General features: G+C 46.4%; 1 protein-coding gene across 4 annotated transcripts in view; it reads right to left on the bottom strand.

The window, feature by feature from the left end:
* Sfi1 (SFI1 centrin binding protein) overlaps positions 1 to 17,809 on the bottom strand; it is a 60,746-nt gene that overhangs the window by 32,225 nt on the left and 10,712 nt on the right. For all 4 annotated transcript variants that reach the window (XM_037208139.1, XM_037208140.1, XM_037208141.1 and 1 more), the window contains exons 5-8: positions 14,825 to 14,935; positions 13,139 to 13,233; positions 7,676 to 7,793; positions 5,423 to 5,525 (exon numbers count right to left, since the gene is read on the bottom strand). In XM_037208139.1, the coding sequence (XP_037064034.1) occupies positions 5,423 to 5,525; positions 7,676 to 7,793; positions 13,139 to 13,233; positions 14,825 to 14,935 (427 nt within the window). The remainder of the gene's footprint in view (positions 1 to 5,422; positions 5,526 to 7,675; positions 7,794 to 13,138; positions 13,234 to 14,824; positions 14,936 to 17,809) is intronic.

Below are 17,809 nucleotides of genomic sequence, written 5' to 3'. Positions count from 1 at the left end.
CCTCTGGGGTGCCAGGCACATACATGGTGCACAGACATACATGCAAACAAAATTTACACACACACACACACACACACACACACACACACACACACACACACGGAATAATGAAATTAAATGACACTCTGAGTATAATATAGTAAATTCCGATTTAGGATGAATGCAGGTCTGCCTTTTCTTTGGAAGCGGTGGGGGGGATACCTATCAAGACACAGTTCTCTTACATTTCAGGGAAGCGTGCTTGTAAAAGGTGAAAGTGGACAACAGGATTCCCTTAAAATTATTCACAAACCTGTATCCATGAGAAGGTTTCATGTATCTGCAGAGATAACTCATGCCTTAGTTTGAATATAAAGATTTCTTGTAGCTGAAAGTTTTCCTGTGTCCCGCCTGGCTAATATTATTTTTTTAACTTTGGCCATGGCAGGCTTCTTGCTATCTAGCTCTTATATCTTTAATTAACCCATTTCTATAAATCTATACTTTGCCATGTGGCTCATGGCCTACCGGTACCTTTACATCTTTCTTCTCCTGGCAGCAGCAGACAGAGTCTCCCCGGCTCTGTCTTCTTTCCTCTCTCTCTCTTTAGAATATCTCGCCTAACCTTATTCTGCCCCACCATTGGGCAAACAGCTTTATTTATCAACCAATCAGAGGAACACATTTTCACAACATACAGAATGACATCACCCACCAATTTCTTATCTTCTTTTTCTAAATCTATAACACCTCTTCCTTCCCTCCTCTTAGGTGAATACCATTCTTTCTGGTCCCCTCCAAAAATATGGCAGGGGGCTAGAGAGATGGCTCAGTGATTAAAGTGAGTACTGTTCTTGTAGAGGACCTGAGTTTAGTTGCCAACACCCATGTTGGATGTCTCACAAACACTTGTAACTACAGCTCTAGGAGATCTAGTGCCCCCTTCTGGTTTCTGTGAGTGTGTGTGTGTGTGTGTGTGTGTGTATGTGTGTGTGTGTGTGTGTGTGTGTGTGTGCGTGCTCTAGCCAAAACTGGCCAAGCTCCAGGCAAAGGTCACCTTAACTATGGCTACATGTCATCTTCTCTTGCCTGCTCAACTGTATCACTGGAAATTTGCCCCTCTTCTATACATTCACCTTTCACTTTCTACTAGGTTTGAGAAACCCATGGACAAATGTACTATATTTCTCCCATCCTATTTTTGTTCTTTTTGTGTTTGTTTTAAGGCAGGGTTTCTCGGTGTAATCCTGACTGTCCTGTAACTAGCTCTGTAGACCAGGCTGCCTTGAACTCAGAGCTCCACCTGCCTCTGCCTCCTGAGTGCTGGGATTAAAGGTGTGCACGCTCAACCTCCTGGTTTTTTTTGTTTTGTTTTGTTTTGTTTTTTTTTGAGCTAAAACAAATTTTTTTAAAAATGCCCTTCACAGGCTGGAGAGATGGCTCAGTGGTAAGAGCACTGGCTGCTCTTCCAGAGGTCCTGAGTTCAATTCCCAGCATCCACATGGTGGCTCAGAACCATCTGTAATGGGATCTGACTTCCTTTTCTGGTGTGTATAAAGACAGTGCACATATATATAAAATAAACAATTCTTTTAAAAAATGCCCTTCAGAGCCAGGTGGTGGTGGCGCACACCTTTAATCCCAGCACTTGGGAGGCAGAGCCAGGCGGATCTCTGTGAGTTGGAGGCCAGCCTGGTCTACAAAGTGAGTTCCAGGACAGCCAGGGTTACACAGAGAAACCCTGTCTCGAAAAACAAAACAAAACAAAACAAAACAAAACAAAATGCCCTTCAGGATGTGACAATCAAAAACGTGACTTTATATTGGGCTCTACATCACACACAAAAATAGCCATGTATGATTTTATTTTACTTTATTAAAAGTTCCAGGTGTGTATGCATAGGTGCCCTCAGGCCAGAAGCATTGGATCCCCTGGAGTTAAAGGTACAGGTAGCTGAATTGCCTGATGTGGATGCTGGGAATGTAACTTGGTCCTCTGGAAGAGCACACTTGCTCTCTTAACAGTGAGCCATCTCTCCAGCCCCGCTTTCCTTTCCTTTTCTTTCTTTTTGAAGCAGGATCTCACTATGTAGCTCTGGCTGACATCACCTAATGTATGGTTTTAATACGAACTGTATGTTATATATTGTCATATCAATATGAAAGGCACTGGGATTAACAACATTGTGGCTATAGAAAAGAAAGCACCCCCTCCCCTTTAATCTACAATGGAAGTACATCAAAGTGTGTGGAGGGTGAACATTACATCCACAATTGTCAAGTGGCCAGTGTGGAGGCTCAGATTACTCAGGGTCAGCGAATCTGAGCTTGCTTTACCCAGCAGGGCGGCATAAGGGAATGAATTGACCACAGGCATGGTTACCAGGTGTTTAGAAGGGTCTACACTTGGCTGTGCGGTGTGCTTTGATCTAGCAAGGGGGAGGTCTTTTGTCTGCCCCTTGGCATTGTTAAAAAAGCCCTTTTGAATAAACGGAAAGGGCCATTGGGTTTTGGTCCAGGTACTACAGAAGCTATCCTGTGTTTCTGTCTTTCTTCTCATCTCCATTTTTCATTCTACCTAATATTTTCTTATTCCTCTCTCCTCCTCATAGGAACCCTTGAAAAGGTGGGAGCTGGCCTCCCACAGGCCGGAACAACTAAGCACAAGGCAGGCCCAGTACACAGGCCTGTGATCACAGTACGCAGGCGCTAGAAGCAAGAGGCCCAGGAGCTCGAGGCCAGGAGGGGACATGAGACACTGTCCAAGAACAGAAAAGATCATCAAGAGAAGAGATTATATATATATTTATTCTTTTTTTTTTTAAACCAGAGCTGAGGACCGAACCCAAGGCCTTTCGATTGCTAGGCAAGTGCTCTACACTGAGCTAAATCCCCAACCCTATATTTATTCTTAAACTGGGTATGGGAGCTCCTGCTTGTAATCTCAGGATTTGAGAGGCTGAGGCAGGAGGGTCAGGAGTTTGAGGCCAGCATGGTCTTCTTAATAATACCCTGAATTTAAGTGAGACATGGCGCACACCTTTAATCCCAGCATTTAGGAGGCACAGGCAGGCAAATCTCAGTGAGTTCGAGACCAGCCTGGTCTACAAAGCAAGATCCAGGACAGCCAGGGATACACAGAGAAACCCTGTCTCAAAAACAACCAAAAATAAAATAAAATAAAGTCCCTGAATTTTTATTATTTTTAAATTTTATTGTTTTTAATTAAATATGTGGCGTGTGTGTCTGTTGTGTGGGTATATGCATGTGTGTGCAGGTGTCTGAAAGTCAGAGGAGTTGGATCCCCTGGAGTCGGAGTTTCAGATGGTCGTGAGCCACCTGATAGGGTGCTGGGAATTGAACTCTGGTCCAGGCCCCTCCCCCCTTTTCCTGAAAAGACATAAAAATATATTTGCACAGTTGTTAAAACATGAAGAGTGGCTGTGCATGATGTTTCACACCTTTCATCCAGCACTCAGGAGGCAGAGTTGGGTGGATTTCTGTGAATCACAGGCCAGCCTGGTCTGTGTAGTGAGTTCCAGGACACCCAGGGCTACATAGTGAGACCCTGTCTCACAAAAACAAAGACAAAGCCCCATGAAGCACGGGTTAAACAGGGTAAAGTGTATGTTACCCTTTTTCTATGGTTCGGTATTTGCAGACACAACCCCCAAAGCAAAGGTTTACCCTTCAGCACATTCGCCATGCAGCTGACACCAGCCCTCTCCTTCCCAAGCTCGGGACGGCCATTCTGTGACTTCTCCCCGGCAGGCTTTCTTGAAAGCACTCCCATGTGCTCACAGAAACTGCTTATCAATCTATTATCTAACCATTTCCACGTGGCTCAGCCCAAAGGTCAAGTCTGTCCTCGCCCTGCCTGACCCAGCAGAATGGCATCTGACGTGGCAGAGGGCACCTTCTCTGCTGGGTCCCTGTCCCCAGCCTCTCCTGTCACTCCCTCACTTCACCATCCGCTCGCTCCTCAGCTCAAACGCCGTCCTCCTCCACGGACTCCTAGCACTTGGCAGAGTCCTGCCTCAGCCTCCCTCAGCAGCTCAGATGCTCTGTGGACTCCGGATCAGGCTCAGCATCCCGAGTCAAGAGCACAGCTTCCCCCAACCCTTCCCCACAGGCCGCTTCTCCTTCAGAGGGCCCATGTCAGTGAAGGGTAACTCCACTGTGGCGGCTACTCAGCCAGAGGCAGAGGTCACCACAGAATTCCTCTTCTGAAGAAATATGTTGTCTCTCCATGAGCAAATTCTATTAGTCACTTTCAAACAAGCAGAACCTTGAGTCTGGAGAGATGCTCAGTGGTTAAGAGAGCTGCCTGTTCTCTTAGAGGACTCAGGTTGGAGTCCCAGGACCCACAAGGCCGCTCACAACCATCTGTGACTCTAGTTCCAGGGGATTTGATATTCTCTTCTGACCTCTATGGGCACCAGACACACACATGGTGCACATATATACACACATTCAGGAAGAAAATGTACATATGTATAATAAAATAAATAAATCATAAACACACAAACACATACTCCAACTACCATCTTGCCAAAATCTCACTTGGAATTTTCTTTCTTTCCTCTTCATCTTCTGTTTTTTGGTTTTGTTGGTTTTATTTTTCAAGACAGGATTTCTCGGTGCAGCCCCAGCTGTCCTAGAATTCAGAGATCCACCTGCCTCTGCCTCCTGAGTGCTGGGATGTATGTGTATGTGTATGTCTGTGTGCAGGTATATGCACTTGGGTACCTGAGGAGGTCAGAAGGTATCAGAGGCCCTGGAGCTAGAGTTATAGGTAGTTGCGAGCTGCTTAATGTAGGTTCTGGGAACCAAACTTAGGTCCCCTGCAACAGAGTATGTACTCTTAGCCAATAAATCATGTTTTCAGTTTTCAAACAGTTGATTCCATTTTAGTACATGGGTATGTGTCTGGATGTATGCCAAATGTGTGCAGATAGCCTACATTCATGAGGAGTGGTGAGCATGGTCCTAGCACTTGGAAGGTGGGGGCAAGAGGATTAGAAGATCAAGATCATCCTCTACTCCACAGCAAGTTCAAGGCCAGCCAAGACTACATGAGACGCTGATTCAAAAACCAAAAGCCAAACACCTCGTGAGGGCGAAGCAGAAGGGTTTTCTCTTCAATCTTGGTTTCTACCTGCACTATTTTCCATTTGATGCAGAAGGCAATAATGAGGAGATGAGAACATATTTTAACAGTTTCTAACCAATGTAGTGAACTCGGCTCTGTGCGGCAATCTTGTGGAGAGCGGGTACACATTCCTAACAGCAGTGCCCATCTGCCGCAGCCTCACCCCTGCATGCTCTCTCACCCCACCTCCCCAGGTGCCCAGGCTGCACTCCCAACAAGCAGCAGCAGTGAGAAGCCTTCCTGTTAATTCTAGTCCTCGGACACCAAAACCTGAGTATACGCCCGACAGACCTGCAGCTGGAGGCTCCGGGCTCTATGCTTCACAGCCGCTGTGTGGAGAGCATGGTCGGCATGGGCTTGTGCTAGTCGCCTCCTCCACCTGCTCCACCAGAAACTGAAAGAGCAAATCAAAGATGGAGTCAGTTGGGGGCGGGGGACAGAAAAGAGAAGGACCATTAGAGCTGTGCTTCTGAACTTTAGCCCAGGTCTCTCTTCCTCACAGTGCCACCTAAACTGACATCTGCTCGACCCACTGCTGCAAAGAAAAGCAAAAATCAAGAGCAGTCCAAGGCTGAAGAGACTAAATGTGCTTGCCACCAAGTCTGACAACCCGAGTTCGATCCCTGGGGCCCACGTGGTGGAGGGAGAACTCACTTCCACGAGCTGACTCTGACCTCCACGGGCATCATCTCTTTCTCACACATTAACTAAAGCGTAACTTTAAGAAGACGAAGGGCCACAAGCTAATGTCAGACCCAGCCTTAAGCACTATAAATCACCATCCATGTATTCATTGGTTTGCAGTACTGGGGATGAACTCAGGGCCGTGTGCACGGCAGGCAAGCTCTCACCCACTGAGCGCCAGCCCCAACCCTTCAGCACTCCAGACACGCTCTGGTGCTCCGAGCTACACAATTGAGTTTTCCAAACTGGGAGTTAGCTGCATTAAACCCCAGACTTGAGGAGAAAATCTGAAAGGAAAAAAAAGGGGCTTTCAGGTTTCCAGTCTGGCAGGGCTGTCTTCTTCCTTCCCTCCTGCTGCAGCCACACCTTCGTCTTAGTCTCCCTCCTATTTCCTCTGTGTCGCTCTGGCTGTCCTGGAGCTCTGTAGACCAGGCGGGCCTTGAACTCAGAGATCCGCCTGCCTCTGCCTCCCTTTCCGGGACTGAAGGTGTGTGCCACCAGCCAGGTCAGGCTGCCTGACTCATTCAAGGCTGAGGAGATGGCTCCGGTGGGAGGGTGCTTGCTGCGCAATCCTGAGAACCCGAGTTTGGATCTCTAGCTGCAAGCTCCATGCTACAGGAACAGAGTCAAGAAGGTTCCTTGGAAGCTCAGTGGCTGGCCAGCAACCCGAGCTGAATTGGTGAGTTCAGGAAGGTAGAGTGGTGAGGTAGAGCCTGGCATGGTAGTAAACTTGGGAGGCAGAGCAGGAGGATTTTTATGAGTTTGAGGCCAATCAGGCCTACATATTAAAGCCCAGTATCAAAAGAAAGAAGAGAGAGAGAGAGAGAGAGAGAGAGAGAGAGAGAGAGAGAGAGACAGAGAGACAGAGAGAGAGAGAGAGAAGAAAAGCAGGTGTTGCACACCTTTAATTCCAGCACTCAGGAGGCAGAGGAAGGTGGATCTCTGAGTATGAGGACAGCCCGGTCTACAGAGCTAGTTCCAGGACAGCCAGGGCTACACAGAGAGACCCTGGATTAAAACCGAAGGATTAAATGAAATACTTTACATTATATGAAATACTCTACATTAAATGAAATACCTTCCATTAAATGAAATATTTTACACTATGACACACACACAGCCCCACCTAGTGATACAGACCTGTAACCCCAACTATCTGGCTGAGTCACAAGGGTCAAAGGCCTAGTGCTAGCTTCAGCTGCAGAGAGAGTTCAAGGCCAGACTAAATGGACATGGCTCAGTGGCAGAGTATCTGTAGCATGTGATAGACTCTAAGCTCACTCCCCTGTACACCCCGTCCTAGACAGGATTTCCATTGCTGTGATGAACACCATGACCAGAAGCAGCATGGGGAGGAAAGGGTTTATTTGGCTTACACTTCCATATCACAGTTCATCTCTGAAAGAAGTCAGGACAGGAACTCACACAGAGCAGGATCCTGGAGGCAGGAGCTGATGCAGAGGCCATGGAGGGGTGCTGCTCACTGGCTTGCTCCTCAATCACTAATTAGGGAAATCCCTGTCTGCAGCCCAATCTTATGGAGGCTCTTTCTCACTGAGGTTCCCTCCTTTCAGATAACTCGACCTTTAGGTGTCAAGTTGACATAGAACTAGCCAGCTCATACCCCGTACCACCAAAAATTCTACACACAAAGTTAACATAGGCTTAGGACACTGTAAGCACTTAGTTACAACTCATTCTGATTATACGAACATTCAATATTATAGCTGGATGTTATCAAGGGGTATTTATAGGTGTCAACTGTGTTCTAAGCACTCTGGTGAGATGGGTGAATTAAAGCCTCATCCCAACGCTGAGGTAACATGATGACTGCCGACATGTGGTGCCCCATACACTCACCATAAGAGACTCCTCCGCCTAAATTCTACAGCAGTGGACTGCATGTGATGTTTGGTCCTACGGGCAACCATGTATATCAACCAGGACTTCCAGGCTTGGCGCATCTTCTGCTTTGTATCTAGAGACATCAAAGAGATCTTTTTTAAAGGGTAGACACTGGACGGGAGAGATGGCTCGGCAGTTAAGAGCATCTACTGCTCTGGCACAGGTCCACTTCAGTTCCCAGCACCCACACTGGGCAGCTCACAGCCTCCTGGGACTCCAGCTCCAGGATGGATTGCAGGGGATCTGATGCATTTCTTCTGGCCTCTGCAGGTACCTGCACATTTCTACACACTGACATACACACATAAACATAGTTAAAAATAAAACCAGGAAAAAAAGAAAGATGCTGTCTCAAAAACAAAACAAGCAAAACAAAAAATAAAAACAAAAAAATGGGTCGAGCGGGCCAGTGAGAGGACTCAGGGGTTAAGGGTGCTAGCTGCCAAGCCTGGTGGCCTGCGCATAATCCCTGGAGCTCCCACAAAAGGAGAGCTGGCTCCTGCGGCTGTCTTCTGACCTCCCAGGAGCACCATGGTGTACAGGAGCCTCACACATTTAAACAAACAAACAAACAAATGTATGTAAACATTTGAAGGATGGGCTACATTATTTCAGGTTGGGTTTCCTGTACTTGTGAATGCCTGTATCTCTTCTCCGGCCTCCAAGCGCCCTCTTCTGGAAACACTGTGTAGTGTTACAAATTGAAAAAGAATCGAGACTGCATAGGTTCCAGTGGTGCCAGATGCCAGCACTTAAAGAAAACTTAATGTGGCAGGCAGGCACTCCGCCGACTGTGCTCATCTGAGCTCCTCCACCTTTTGCGTTTCTTTTTCCTTTTTCTTTCTTTCTTTTTTCTTTTTTTTTTTTTTTTTTTTGGCTTTTTGAGACAGGGTTTCTCTGTGTAAACAGTCCTAACTGTCCTGGAACTCACTCTGTAGACCAGGTTGGCCTCGAACTCACAGAGCTCTGCTGCCTCTGCTGGGATTAAAAGTGTGTGCCACCACTGCCTAGCAACCTTTTGTTTTTTTTGAGACCAGGTCTGTGTTGCCTGCCTGATTTGGAACTCCCTCTGTAGACTAGGCTACCCTCAATCTCACAGAAATCCACTCACCTTAAGTGCCTGATTAAAGATGTGCATTACCATGTCCGGCTTTATTATTTATCCCCCCCCCTCCCCCGGCCTTATTTTTTAAGACAGAGTTTCACAGTGAACTTGGAGCTCTCCAATTAAACTAGACTAGCTGGCCAGAGAGTCATAGGAATCCTCCTGCCTCCACTTCCCAGTGCTAGTTTGAAAGCATGCCTGGCTTTTTATGTGAGTCTACCCTCAGGTCCTCATGCTTGCTTTGCAAAGCACTTTGCTGAGACCCATTTTTCCCAACCCTGGAAACAGGGCGGTGGCCCATGACTTCATCTCAAGCACTCAGGAGGCAGAGGCAGACAGAGCTCTGTGAGTTCCAGGCCAGCCTGGTCTACAGAGCAATTTCAGGAGAGCCAGGGCAACACAGTGAAACCTTGTTTCAAAAACCAAAAACAAAACAAAACAAAAATAAACAAAAACCAATCTACGCCACAAAATAAAACTTAAAATATCAGAAGAACTGAAATGATACTAAACAGCATCCTCTGAGTATAATGGAAAAAACTAGAACTCCTTAACTGAAGGATACAGAAGAAAAGAGATCACGAGTTCAAGGCTCAGCAGTTCAGAGCACTGGCTGCTCCTGCAGAGGATCCTGACTCAGTTCCCACACCCACATGGCAGCTCACCACAGTCTATAACTCCAGTTCTAGGGGATCCAACGCTCTCGTCTGACCTCTGTATAAACCAGAGACACACGTGTTGCACATATATATGTGAAGGAAAACACTCATACACATAAATAATTTTCTCCCTAGGACATAACTCAGGGAACAGGATTTTTTGTTTTGATTTTGTTTTTGAGACAGGGTCTCAACTCTATCTAAAAGAAATTAGCTGGGGAGATGGCTCAGCAGTTACGAACCCTGGCTGCTCCTGCAGAGGACTGGGGTTCGGTTCCCAGCACCCACATAATGTCTAGAAACTGTCTGTTACTCCAGTTCCAGGGGATCTGATGCCCCCTCCCACCTCCATGAGCACTGGGCACACACGTGATTCGCATACATGCATACGGGCGAAACACTCATACACATGAAAATAAATAAATCCGAAACAAAATTAAAAATAAAAAATAAAAGAAATTAAAACAAAACAAAAAAAGAGTTCAAAGCCAGTCTGGGGATACACAGAAGACCTCATCTAAAAAGAAATAAAATAAAAAAATTTTAAAAATAGAAGCTGATGGTGGTGGCACACGGAGGCAGAGACAAGTGGATCTCTATGAGTTCAAGGCCAGCCTGGTCTACAGAGTGAGTTCTAGCATAGCCAAGGCTACACAGAGAAACCTTGTGTGTGGGGGTGTGGGGGAGGGAGCCCCAAAATAGTAGGAAATGAAACATGTTTCTAAATAATCTATGAACAAAAAGGAAACCAGAAAACATTTTTTAACTGAACACAACACATTCAACACCTGGCGCAGTGTAACAGTGCTTAAGGGAACTGTCTACAGGAGTGAACGCTTGTCAGAAACAGTCTCTCATTGATGACTTCAGTTTGCAGCTTAAGGAACAAGCCGGCAGTGGTGCAGCTTAATCCCAGCACTGGGGGAGGGGGGGCGGGGTGGGGGGGCAGACAGAGGCAGGCGGATCTCCGTGACACACGTGCAGGGCCAAACAGTCAAACAAATGAAATACAAAAACCTAAAAAACCCTTTAAAAAGAACGAAACAGACACAAATATGATGGCCAATCTAGGTTGTCAACTTAACTTACATCTGGGATTACCTAAAACCCAAACAGCTGGGCACACCTGTGAAGAACTTTTCCCGACTGGACCACGTGAGGTGGGAAGACCCACACTAAATGTGGGCCTTGCCTCTGTGGCAGCCCAGAGAAAAGGACATGGAAGGAGGAAGCCTTTGCTGTCTTCCTGCTTGCCCTCACGCTCCATGGCAAGTTCATCAACCCTGTTCCTGAGATACTCCTTTGCTGGGGTTAGAACCTATGTTTTCAGGATTCCAACACAGACTGAAGATCAGCAGCTCTCCACGACTTCCCTGGGACTCTAGCACCAGATTGAACAGTTGAGACATCCAGTCTTGGGAACTGAACAACTACCAGATCCTTGGCCTTTCCATCAGGAGACAGCCATTGTTGGCTTATGGGTACCACAGCCTGTAAGCCACTCTCACAAATCCCCTTTTAATGTATATAATAATATGTATTATTAAAAGAATCGATTATATATTATCATAATATAATATATATATGTATATATACACATATTAGTTCGTTCTATCAGCCCTGTTCCTTTAGAGAATCCTAATACAATTACATACACACACACACACACATATATATACATGTGCACATGTGAATGTGTACATTAATAGTAAGAACAAGAAAAGATATCATTGATTATTAGAGAAATGCAAAGTAAAACAAGAATGAAATATCTGAACTATCTATACAGATAACTCAGATAACTATTTGTAGAGTTAAATTTGTTTTGTTTTGTTTTTTCTGAGACAGGGTTTCTCTGTGTAGTTCTGGTGCCTGTCCTGGATCTTGTTCTGTAGACCAGGCTGGCCTCAACTCACAGAGATCCACCTGGCTCTGCCTCCTGAGTGCTGGGATTAAAGATGTAAGCTACCACCGCCCGGCAAATTATTTTTTTTGAGGGTCTCACTATATAGCCCTGGCTATCCTGAACTCACTATGTAGATTATGTAGATCGGGCTTCTCTTTGAACTCAGAGAGATCCATCTGCTTCTTGAGTGCTGATATTAAAGGCGCGTGTGCTCAACTTGTTTTGTTCTTTGAGACAGGAGCTTCCTGTGCACCAAGGCTAGCCATCTGCTTGCTCCCTCGCCTCTCCAATGCTGTATTACAGGCATGCACCAGCACAGCTGCCCCATTCCTAAAAGAACACTTGATATTTTTGCATACAAAATGACTCTGCATTTGCCAAAACCATAGAATTGTACACCAAAAAGAATAACTCTCACTGTATGAGAATTAGAAATAACAACAACAGCCAGGCAGCTGGGGCGCTCGCCTTTAATCCCAGCACTCAGGAGGCAGAGCCAGGTGGATCTCTGTGAGTTCAAGGTCAGCCTGGTCTACAGAGCAAGTTCTAGGACAGACACCAAAATGACATAGAGAAACCTTAAGAAGAAGGAGGAGGAGGAGGAAGGAGGGAGAGAGAGGAGGAGGAGGAAGAGAAGAAGAAGAAGAAGAAGAAGAAGAAGAAGAAGAAGAAGAAGAAGAAGAAGAAGAAGAAGAAGAAGAAGAGACAACAAAAACCTGAAACAGTCTGTCTCATACTGAACTAAGAATCCACCCTGGGGAGCGGAGAGAAAGCTAGACAGGGAAGGGAACATTCACCACTTATTTAGGGTTTTTTTTGAGACAATTTTGCTACCTAGCTGAGGCTAGACTTGAACTTTCTGTGTAGTCAGCTCACCTATTTCCCATTTCCTTCCTCCACCTCTTGAGTGCTGAGATTAGAGGCATGTCTCAACACACCTGGCTAAGGAAGGCAACCTTCAAATGCACCTGAATCAAAGCTGGAGCACTCGCTACTCTTCCAGAGGACCCAGGTTCAATTCCCAGCTCATAACTAACTAAAGGCCAGTTCCAGGAGATTTCATGTTCTTTTCTGGTCTCTGCATGCGCACATCTCACAGACACATAAAAAAAATAAATTAATTAATCAATAAATGAAAATGGGCCTGAATCTTTTGGATCTCGAAGAAAGGTAAGAAGTGCATATTCAGTGTGGTCAGAAAGTGTGGGGGAGAGAGCAGGTGAAACCTCGAAAATCACACCAGGGCATCGAGTTCATTGAGAGGCCACTGAGCTTGCAGAGTGGCGTGGTCTAACCTCTCTCCAACCACTCTTATAGCTGTGTGTACACAGAAAACAGGAGTAAATGCAAAGAGGCGATGAAGAATCACCAACATCCTTGGAAGGTGAGGATTACTGTCAGGAAGCAGGGACAGGTACTTCATCAGAGAGCTCTCCTAAACCAGATACATGCTGCTGGAGCTTAAGGAACGAACCGACCTAAGCAAGGCTTAGGAAGCACAGATCCACACTGTGGGGGAGCAGCTGTGCTGTGCTCTGTTTAAGCACACCAGCAGGCCAGGTACAGTCTGCTCACACATCTGCCCAATGAGCTTCAAGTGCCCAAACTACAGCACATGGAGACACAGGATCTGACCAGGCAGGGGGTTCAACTAGATCACGATCACACTTGGCAAACAAGAAAGGAAGTCAAGCACATCATCTCTCTCACCAGACGATTCCCTCTCCCAGAACCCTCTCCTCTCTCACCGTGATGCTCGGCTCTGCAGAGCCCCTTCCTCATCTCCCGTCGCTGGTGCACAAAGGCCTTCCAGTTCTGGAACATCAGGTTGTACAAATAGTATCTGAGGAGCCAAAATGCAAACAGTGCTTACGGTAAGACAACAAAGTAACTCTACCCAGCACAGCCAGTGACCTCTACACTCAGGAGCATTCTAGAAGGGGAAACCTGTAGTTGATGGAGAATTGATCAGCAGACATTAGGGTTGCTTGGAAAGAGGTTGCTACCTAGGATTAGCACAGGCAAATCCTATGGGAAGTAATGGGCTGTTCTGACCCTTGATAGTAAAACCATCCAAAAATAACGGCTAGAGAGAGCGCTCCGTGTTTAAGAACACTGGTTGCTTTCTAGAGGACCTTTGTTTGGTTCCCAGCACCAACATGGCAGGCAGCTCCCAACCATCCGTCACTCCAGTTCCAGAGGCCAACACCCTCTTCTGGCTTCTGCAGGCATTTCATACACACGGTGTGCAGACATACACACAGGTGAAGCCCCCACACACATAAAATAACAAAATGCCACCATCCTTCCTCTCCATAGCACAACGTGTCCTTTTCCCCACTGTGTTCCAGAGGGTAAGTTTTGAGACCTTATCTCAAAAACAAAACAAACCAACAAAGAATTTTGCTATTGGATTTACTGTATGGAGGGGGGTATGGGTCACAGCGAAAGTGTGGCGGTCAGAGGACAATGGGCAGGAAGGAGCTGGCTCTCTCTCATGGGTTCTGGGGAGCCAACTCGGGTTACCAGATGGCAGCAAGTGCCTTTATCTGCTAAGTTATAGCACCTGCCCTAAAGATGGGCATTTGGTGTAATTTTTAACTTTTCCCTCCATTACTCCTTGCAATGTGAATGGCAAAGATTGAAAGATTCTTCTTTCTTCCCTTTTTGGTTTTTTTTTTTTTTTTTTGTAAAGATTTATTTATTTATTATGTATACAGTGTGTATGACAGCAGGCCAGAAGAGGGCACCAGATCTCATTACAGGTGGTTGTGAGCCACCATGTGGGTGCTGGGAATTGAACTCAGGACTTCTGGAAAAGCAGTCAGTGCTTTTAACCTCTGAGCCATCTCTCCAGCACCCCTTTTTGGTTTTTTAATTGTGTTTTGGTGCTAGGGATTAATCCACTCAGCTACCTGACCCAGCCTCTCTATTTTCTGAATTTTCTTTTCGGTAGGACACACCCTTTCTTGATCATAATTAGTATGCTGGGACTTTTTTTTTTTTTCAAGACAAGGTTTCTTTGTGTATCCTTAGCTGTCCTAGAACTAGCTCTGTAGACCAGGCTGGCCTTGAACTCACAAAGATCCGCCTGCCTCTGCCTTCAGAGTGTTGAGATTAAAGGTGTCTGCCACCATCACCTGGTTTAAGACTAATTATTTAAAAAAACAAACCTCTCAGATTTAGAAATACATGGAAGTGAGTGAACGTCACAAGTCTCCAGCATGGCCAACTTAACCAGTGACTCAAAGGAACACACACATGTGTGAATGGACATGGGCATAACTGCACGTAAGTATGGATTTACTTATTCCCAAAAAGATTTCTAAAATCTAGAAAGCAATCCAAAACATTGCTCCTTTGGAACAGAACAGGACACTGAGTAATTGTTTGAGAGTGTAAAATCTCTATTTCAACAAGCGTAAATGAGACACCTGTAGTGACAGTCAGCTCGAACACAGAGTTTCCACTCTCTCTGGGAGACCCACCATTCTTCCTTCCACTTTCCAAAGACCTTCTGGAGTATTCTCTGCTCATGGAAAAACCTGGGGAGAAGGGAGAACATCGGAAAGCTGGATGTGAGGAGGCTGGCAGTCAGCTTCACAGTGACATTACTGTCTCAGTTAAAACACCTTATAATCTTATAATCGGCACACTGACTGTCTGATTACAAGTTCAGAGCTACATGCACTAGGAACACGACAATCAGTTACGCCAGGGATTTCAACAGTTACAGAGACAAGGGAAAGTGGAAATCCTCACACGCTATGAGGGAATCAAAAACGATAGTTTTGGGCGGTGAGATGACTCACTAGATAAAGCCGCAGGCTGCCTGAGGACTTGCGCTTGATCTCAGGACCATGAAAAGGTTGAAAGAGAAGCAGCTCTGTAAAGTGGTCCTCAGACCTCCATACACATGTCACGGCATGTGCACACCCCACACATCACACACACACAAACCTATGAGGAAGAACTGAAAACTATTACAACTGTCAGCATTTTTCAATTCTTTTTAGATTAAATAAGAAACTTTTTATTCCCTCTTAGCTGTGTGTAAGGAAAGGTGTGCAGTTCAGGTTCCCGAGACTGAGCGCAAGTCCTGAGGCTTGACAGCAAGCACTGTTTTTGGTTTTGGTTTTTGAGACATCGTCTCTACATAGCCCTGGCTGTCCTGGGTCTCACTATGTAGACCAGGCTAGCCTCAAACTCACAGAGACTGAAGCACCTTTGTGGTGATATATTGTGTACCCTAATATGTAGTCAGAAGACTGGACGTAGCCAGGGCTATCTGAAAGAGAAGGGAGACTAGCTGAGGCTAGAGAGTAAGAAACCACAGTGGGAACAGCAAGGGTTACAGGGAGGATGAACAGCTGGGGTGAGAGGGCTAGGAGACTGTGGGGGGAAGGGCTAGGAGGCTGGAGGAGGGCTAGGAGACTGTGGGGAGGGCTAGGAGACTAGGGGAGGGCTAGGAGACTGTGGGAGGGCTAGGAGACTGGGGGAGGGCTAGAAGACTGGGGGAGGGCTAGGAGACTGGGGGAGGGCTAGGAGACTGGGGGGAGGGCTAGGAGACTGGGGGAGGGCTAGGAGACTGGGGGGAGGGCTAGGAGACTGGGGGAGGGCTAGGAGACTGGGGGGAGGGCTAGGAGACTGGGGGAGGGCTAGGAGACTGGGGGGGAAGGGCTAGGAGACTGGGGTTGGGAAGGGCTAGAAGACTGGAGGATGGGGAAGGGCTAGGAGACTGGGGGCGGGGGCTTTGAGATATATAACAAGTACTTATGAGAAGGGACTGAGGAAGCCTGCAGGTTAGCATGGACCTTAATATGCTGATAGGTGCCACAGGTAAATGTTAATTAGAGGTCCCTTTTGCCAGAAGTAAGGGAAATGACTACTTTTGGCAGGCTGAATGGCTTCACCAGTTCCTGAGGAATGCTGGTTTTTATCTAACCACCAGAAATCCTCCTACAGTCCAGGTTGAGCTCACTTGTGGATATCTGGACTGCCTACTACAGTTTCCTTTGGACATGAGAAGGCCAACCCAGGAACTTAAAACAGGAAGATGGAGGCAGACATGGAAGGAGAGGCCAAGGAGGAATACTGCTCACTAGCTTGCTTCTTCTGGCTTCTATAGAGCCCAGGCCTACCTGCCTAGGCATGGCAACAGCCAGTGTGCTTGGCCCTCCTCTATTAGTTAGCAATTAGGAAAATGTCCCACAGATGCTCACAAGTCAATCTGATGGAGGCAATTCTTCAAGTAAGTTTCCTATTCCTAGGTGGCTCTAGTTTCATCAGGATGAGAGTCAAAAACTAACCAGGGGCTGGAGAGTTGGTTCAGCAGTTAAAAGCATGTGGTAGTTTGAATGTGACTGGCCCCCACAATCTCACAGGGAGTGGCACTATTAGGAGGTGTGGCTTTGTTGGAGTGGGCATGGCCTTGTTAGAGGAAGTGTGTCACTGTGGGGGTGAGCTTTGAGGTTTCCTATGCTCTGGATAGTCCCAGTGTCTCAGTCGACTTCCTGTTGCCTGCGAGATGTAGGACTCTCAGCTACTCCTCCAGCACCATGTCTGCCTGCATGTCATGATGCTCCCCGGCATGATGATAACAGACTGAACCTCTGAAACTGTAAGTGAGCCACCCCAATTAAATATTTTCTTTATAAGAATTGCCATGGTCATGCTGTCTCTTCACAGCACTTGCTGCTCTTGCAGAGAACCCAGGTTTGATTCCCAGAACCCACATGGTGGCTTATAACCATCCACAATTCTAGTTCCAGGAGATGTGATGTCCTCTTCTAAACTTCAAGGATACCAGGCATCCACTTGGTGCACAAACATGCAGACAAAACACTCATACACATTAAAGCAGTATTAGAAAAATCTAAAAAAAAAACACAAAACAAAACTAGCCAGCACAAAAGCTGACTGGAGACTTCTCAACAAGGTCCCTGGTCTTTCCCCCAGAAGCCTCTGACTTCAAATTCGCTGCTGCCTGCCCACCACCCACCCAAACCTAAAAACTTCTAAATGCAGTTTTGTTTTGCTTTTTGACAAAAGGTTTCTCTGTGTAGCCCTGGCTGTCCTGGAACTTTCTCTGTAGGCTGAGCTGGCCTCAAACTCACAAAGATCCGTCTGCTTCCCCCACCCCCACCACCACCACCACCACACCCCCAGTGCTGAGATTCAAGTCGTATTCCATCACACCTGGCTTTGTTTTGTGTTTTAAGAACATTCACAAAAATAAGGACCTCATGAGAATTAAAATATATGACCTCTTTCTAGAAATGAAAAATAAATCAGTAAGATACAAAAAACGAAGGGTCAGCTGGCCTGAAGGACCACAGTAGATGCTCCTGCTGCTGTTTTCCTTTGAACAGGGACTCAAAGTATGTCTTCCTGACTGGCCTGGGAATCAGAACTTCTGT

The sequence above is a fragment of the Peromyscus leucopus genome, chromosome 7 (assembly GCF_004664715.2).
Source record: "Peromyscus leucopus breed LL Stock chromosome 7, UCI_PerLeu_2.1, whole genome shotgun sequence".
Lineage (NCBI taxonomy): Eukaryota > Metazoa > Chordata > Mammalia > Rodentia > Cricetidae > Peromyscus > Peromyscus leucopus.
The sequence above is the reverse complement of the archived record's forward strand: the minus strand, read 5'-3'. Positions and strand labels throughout refer to the sequence as shown.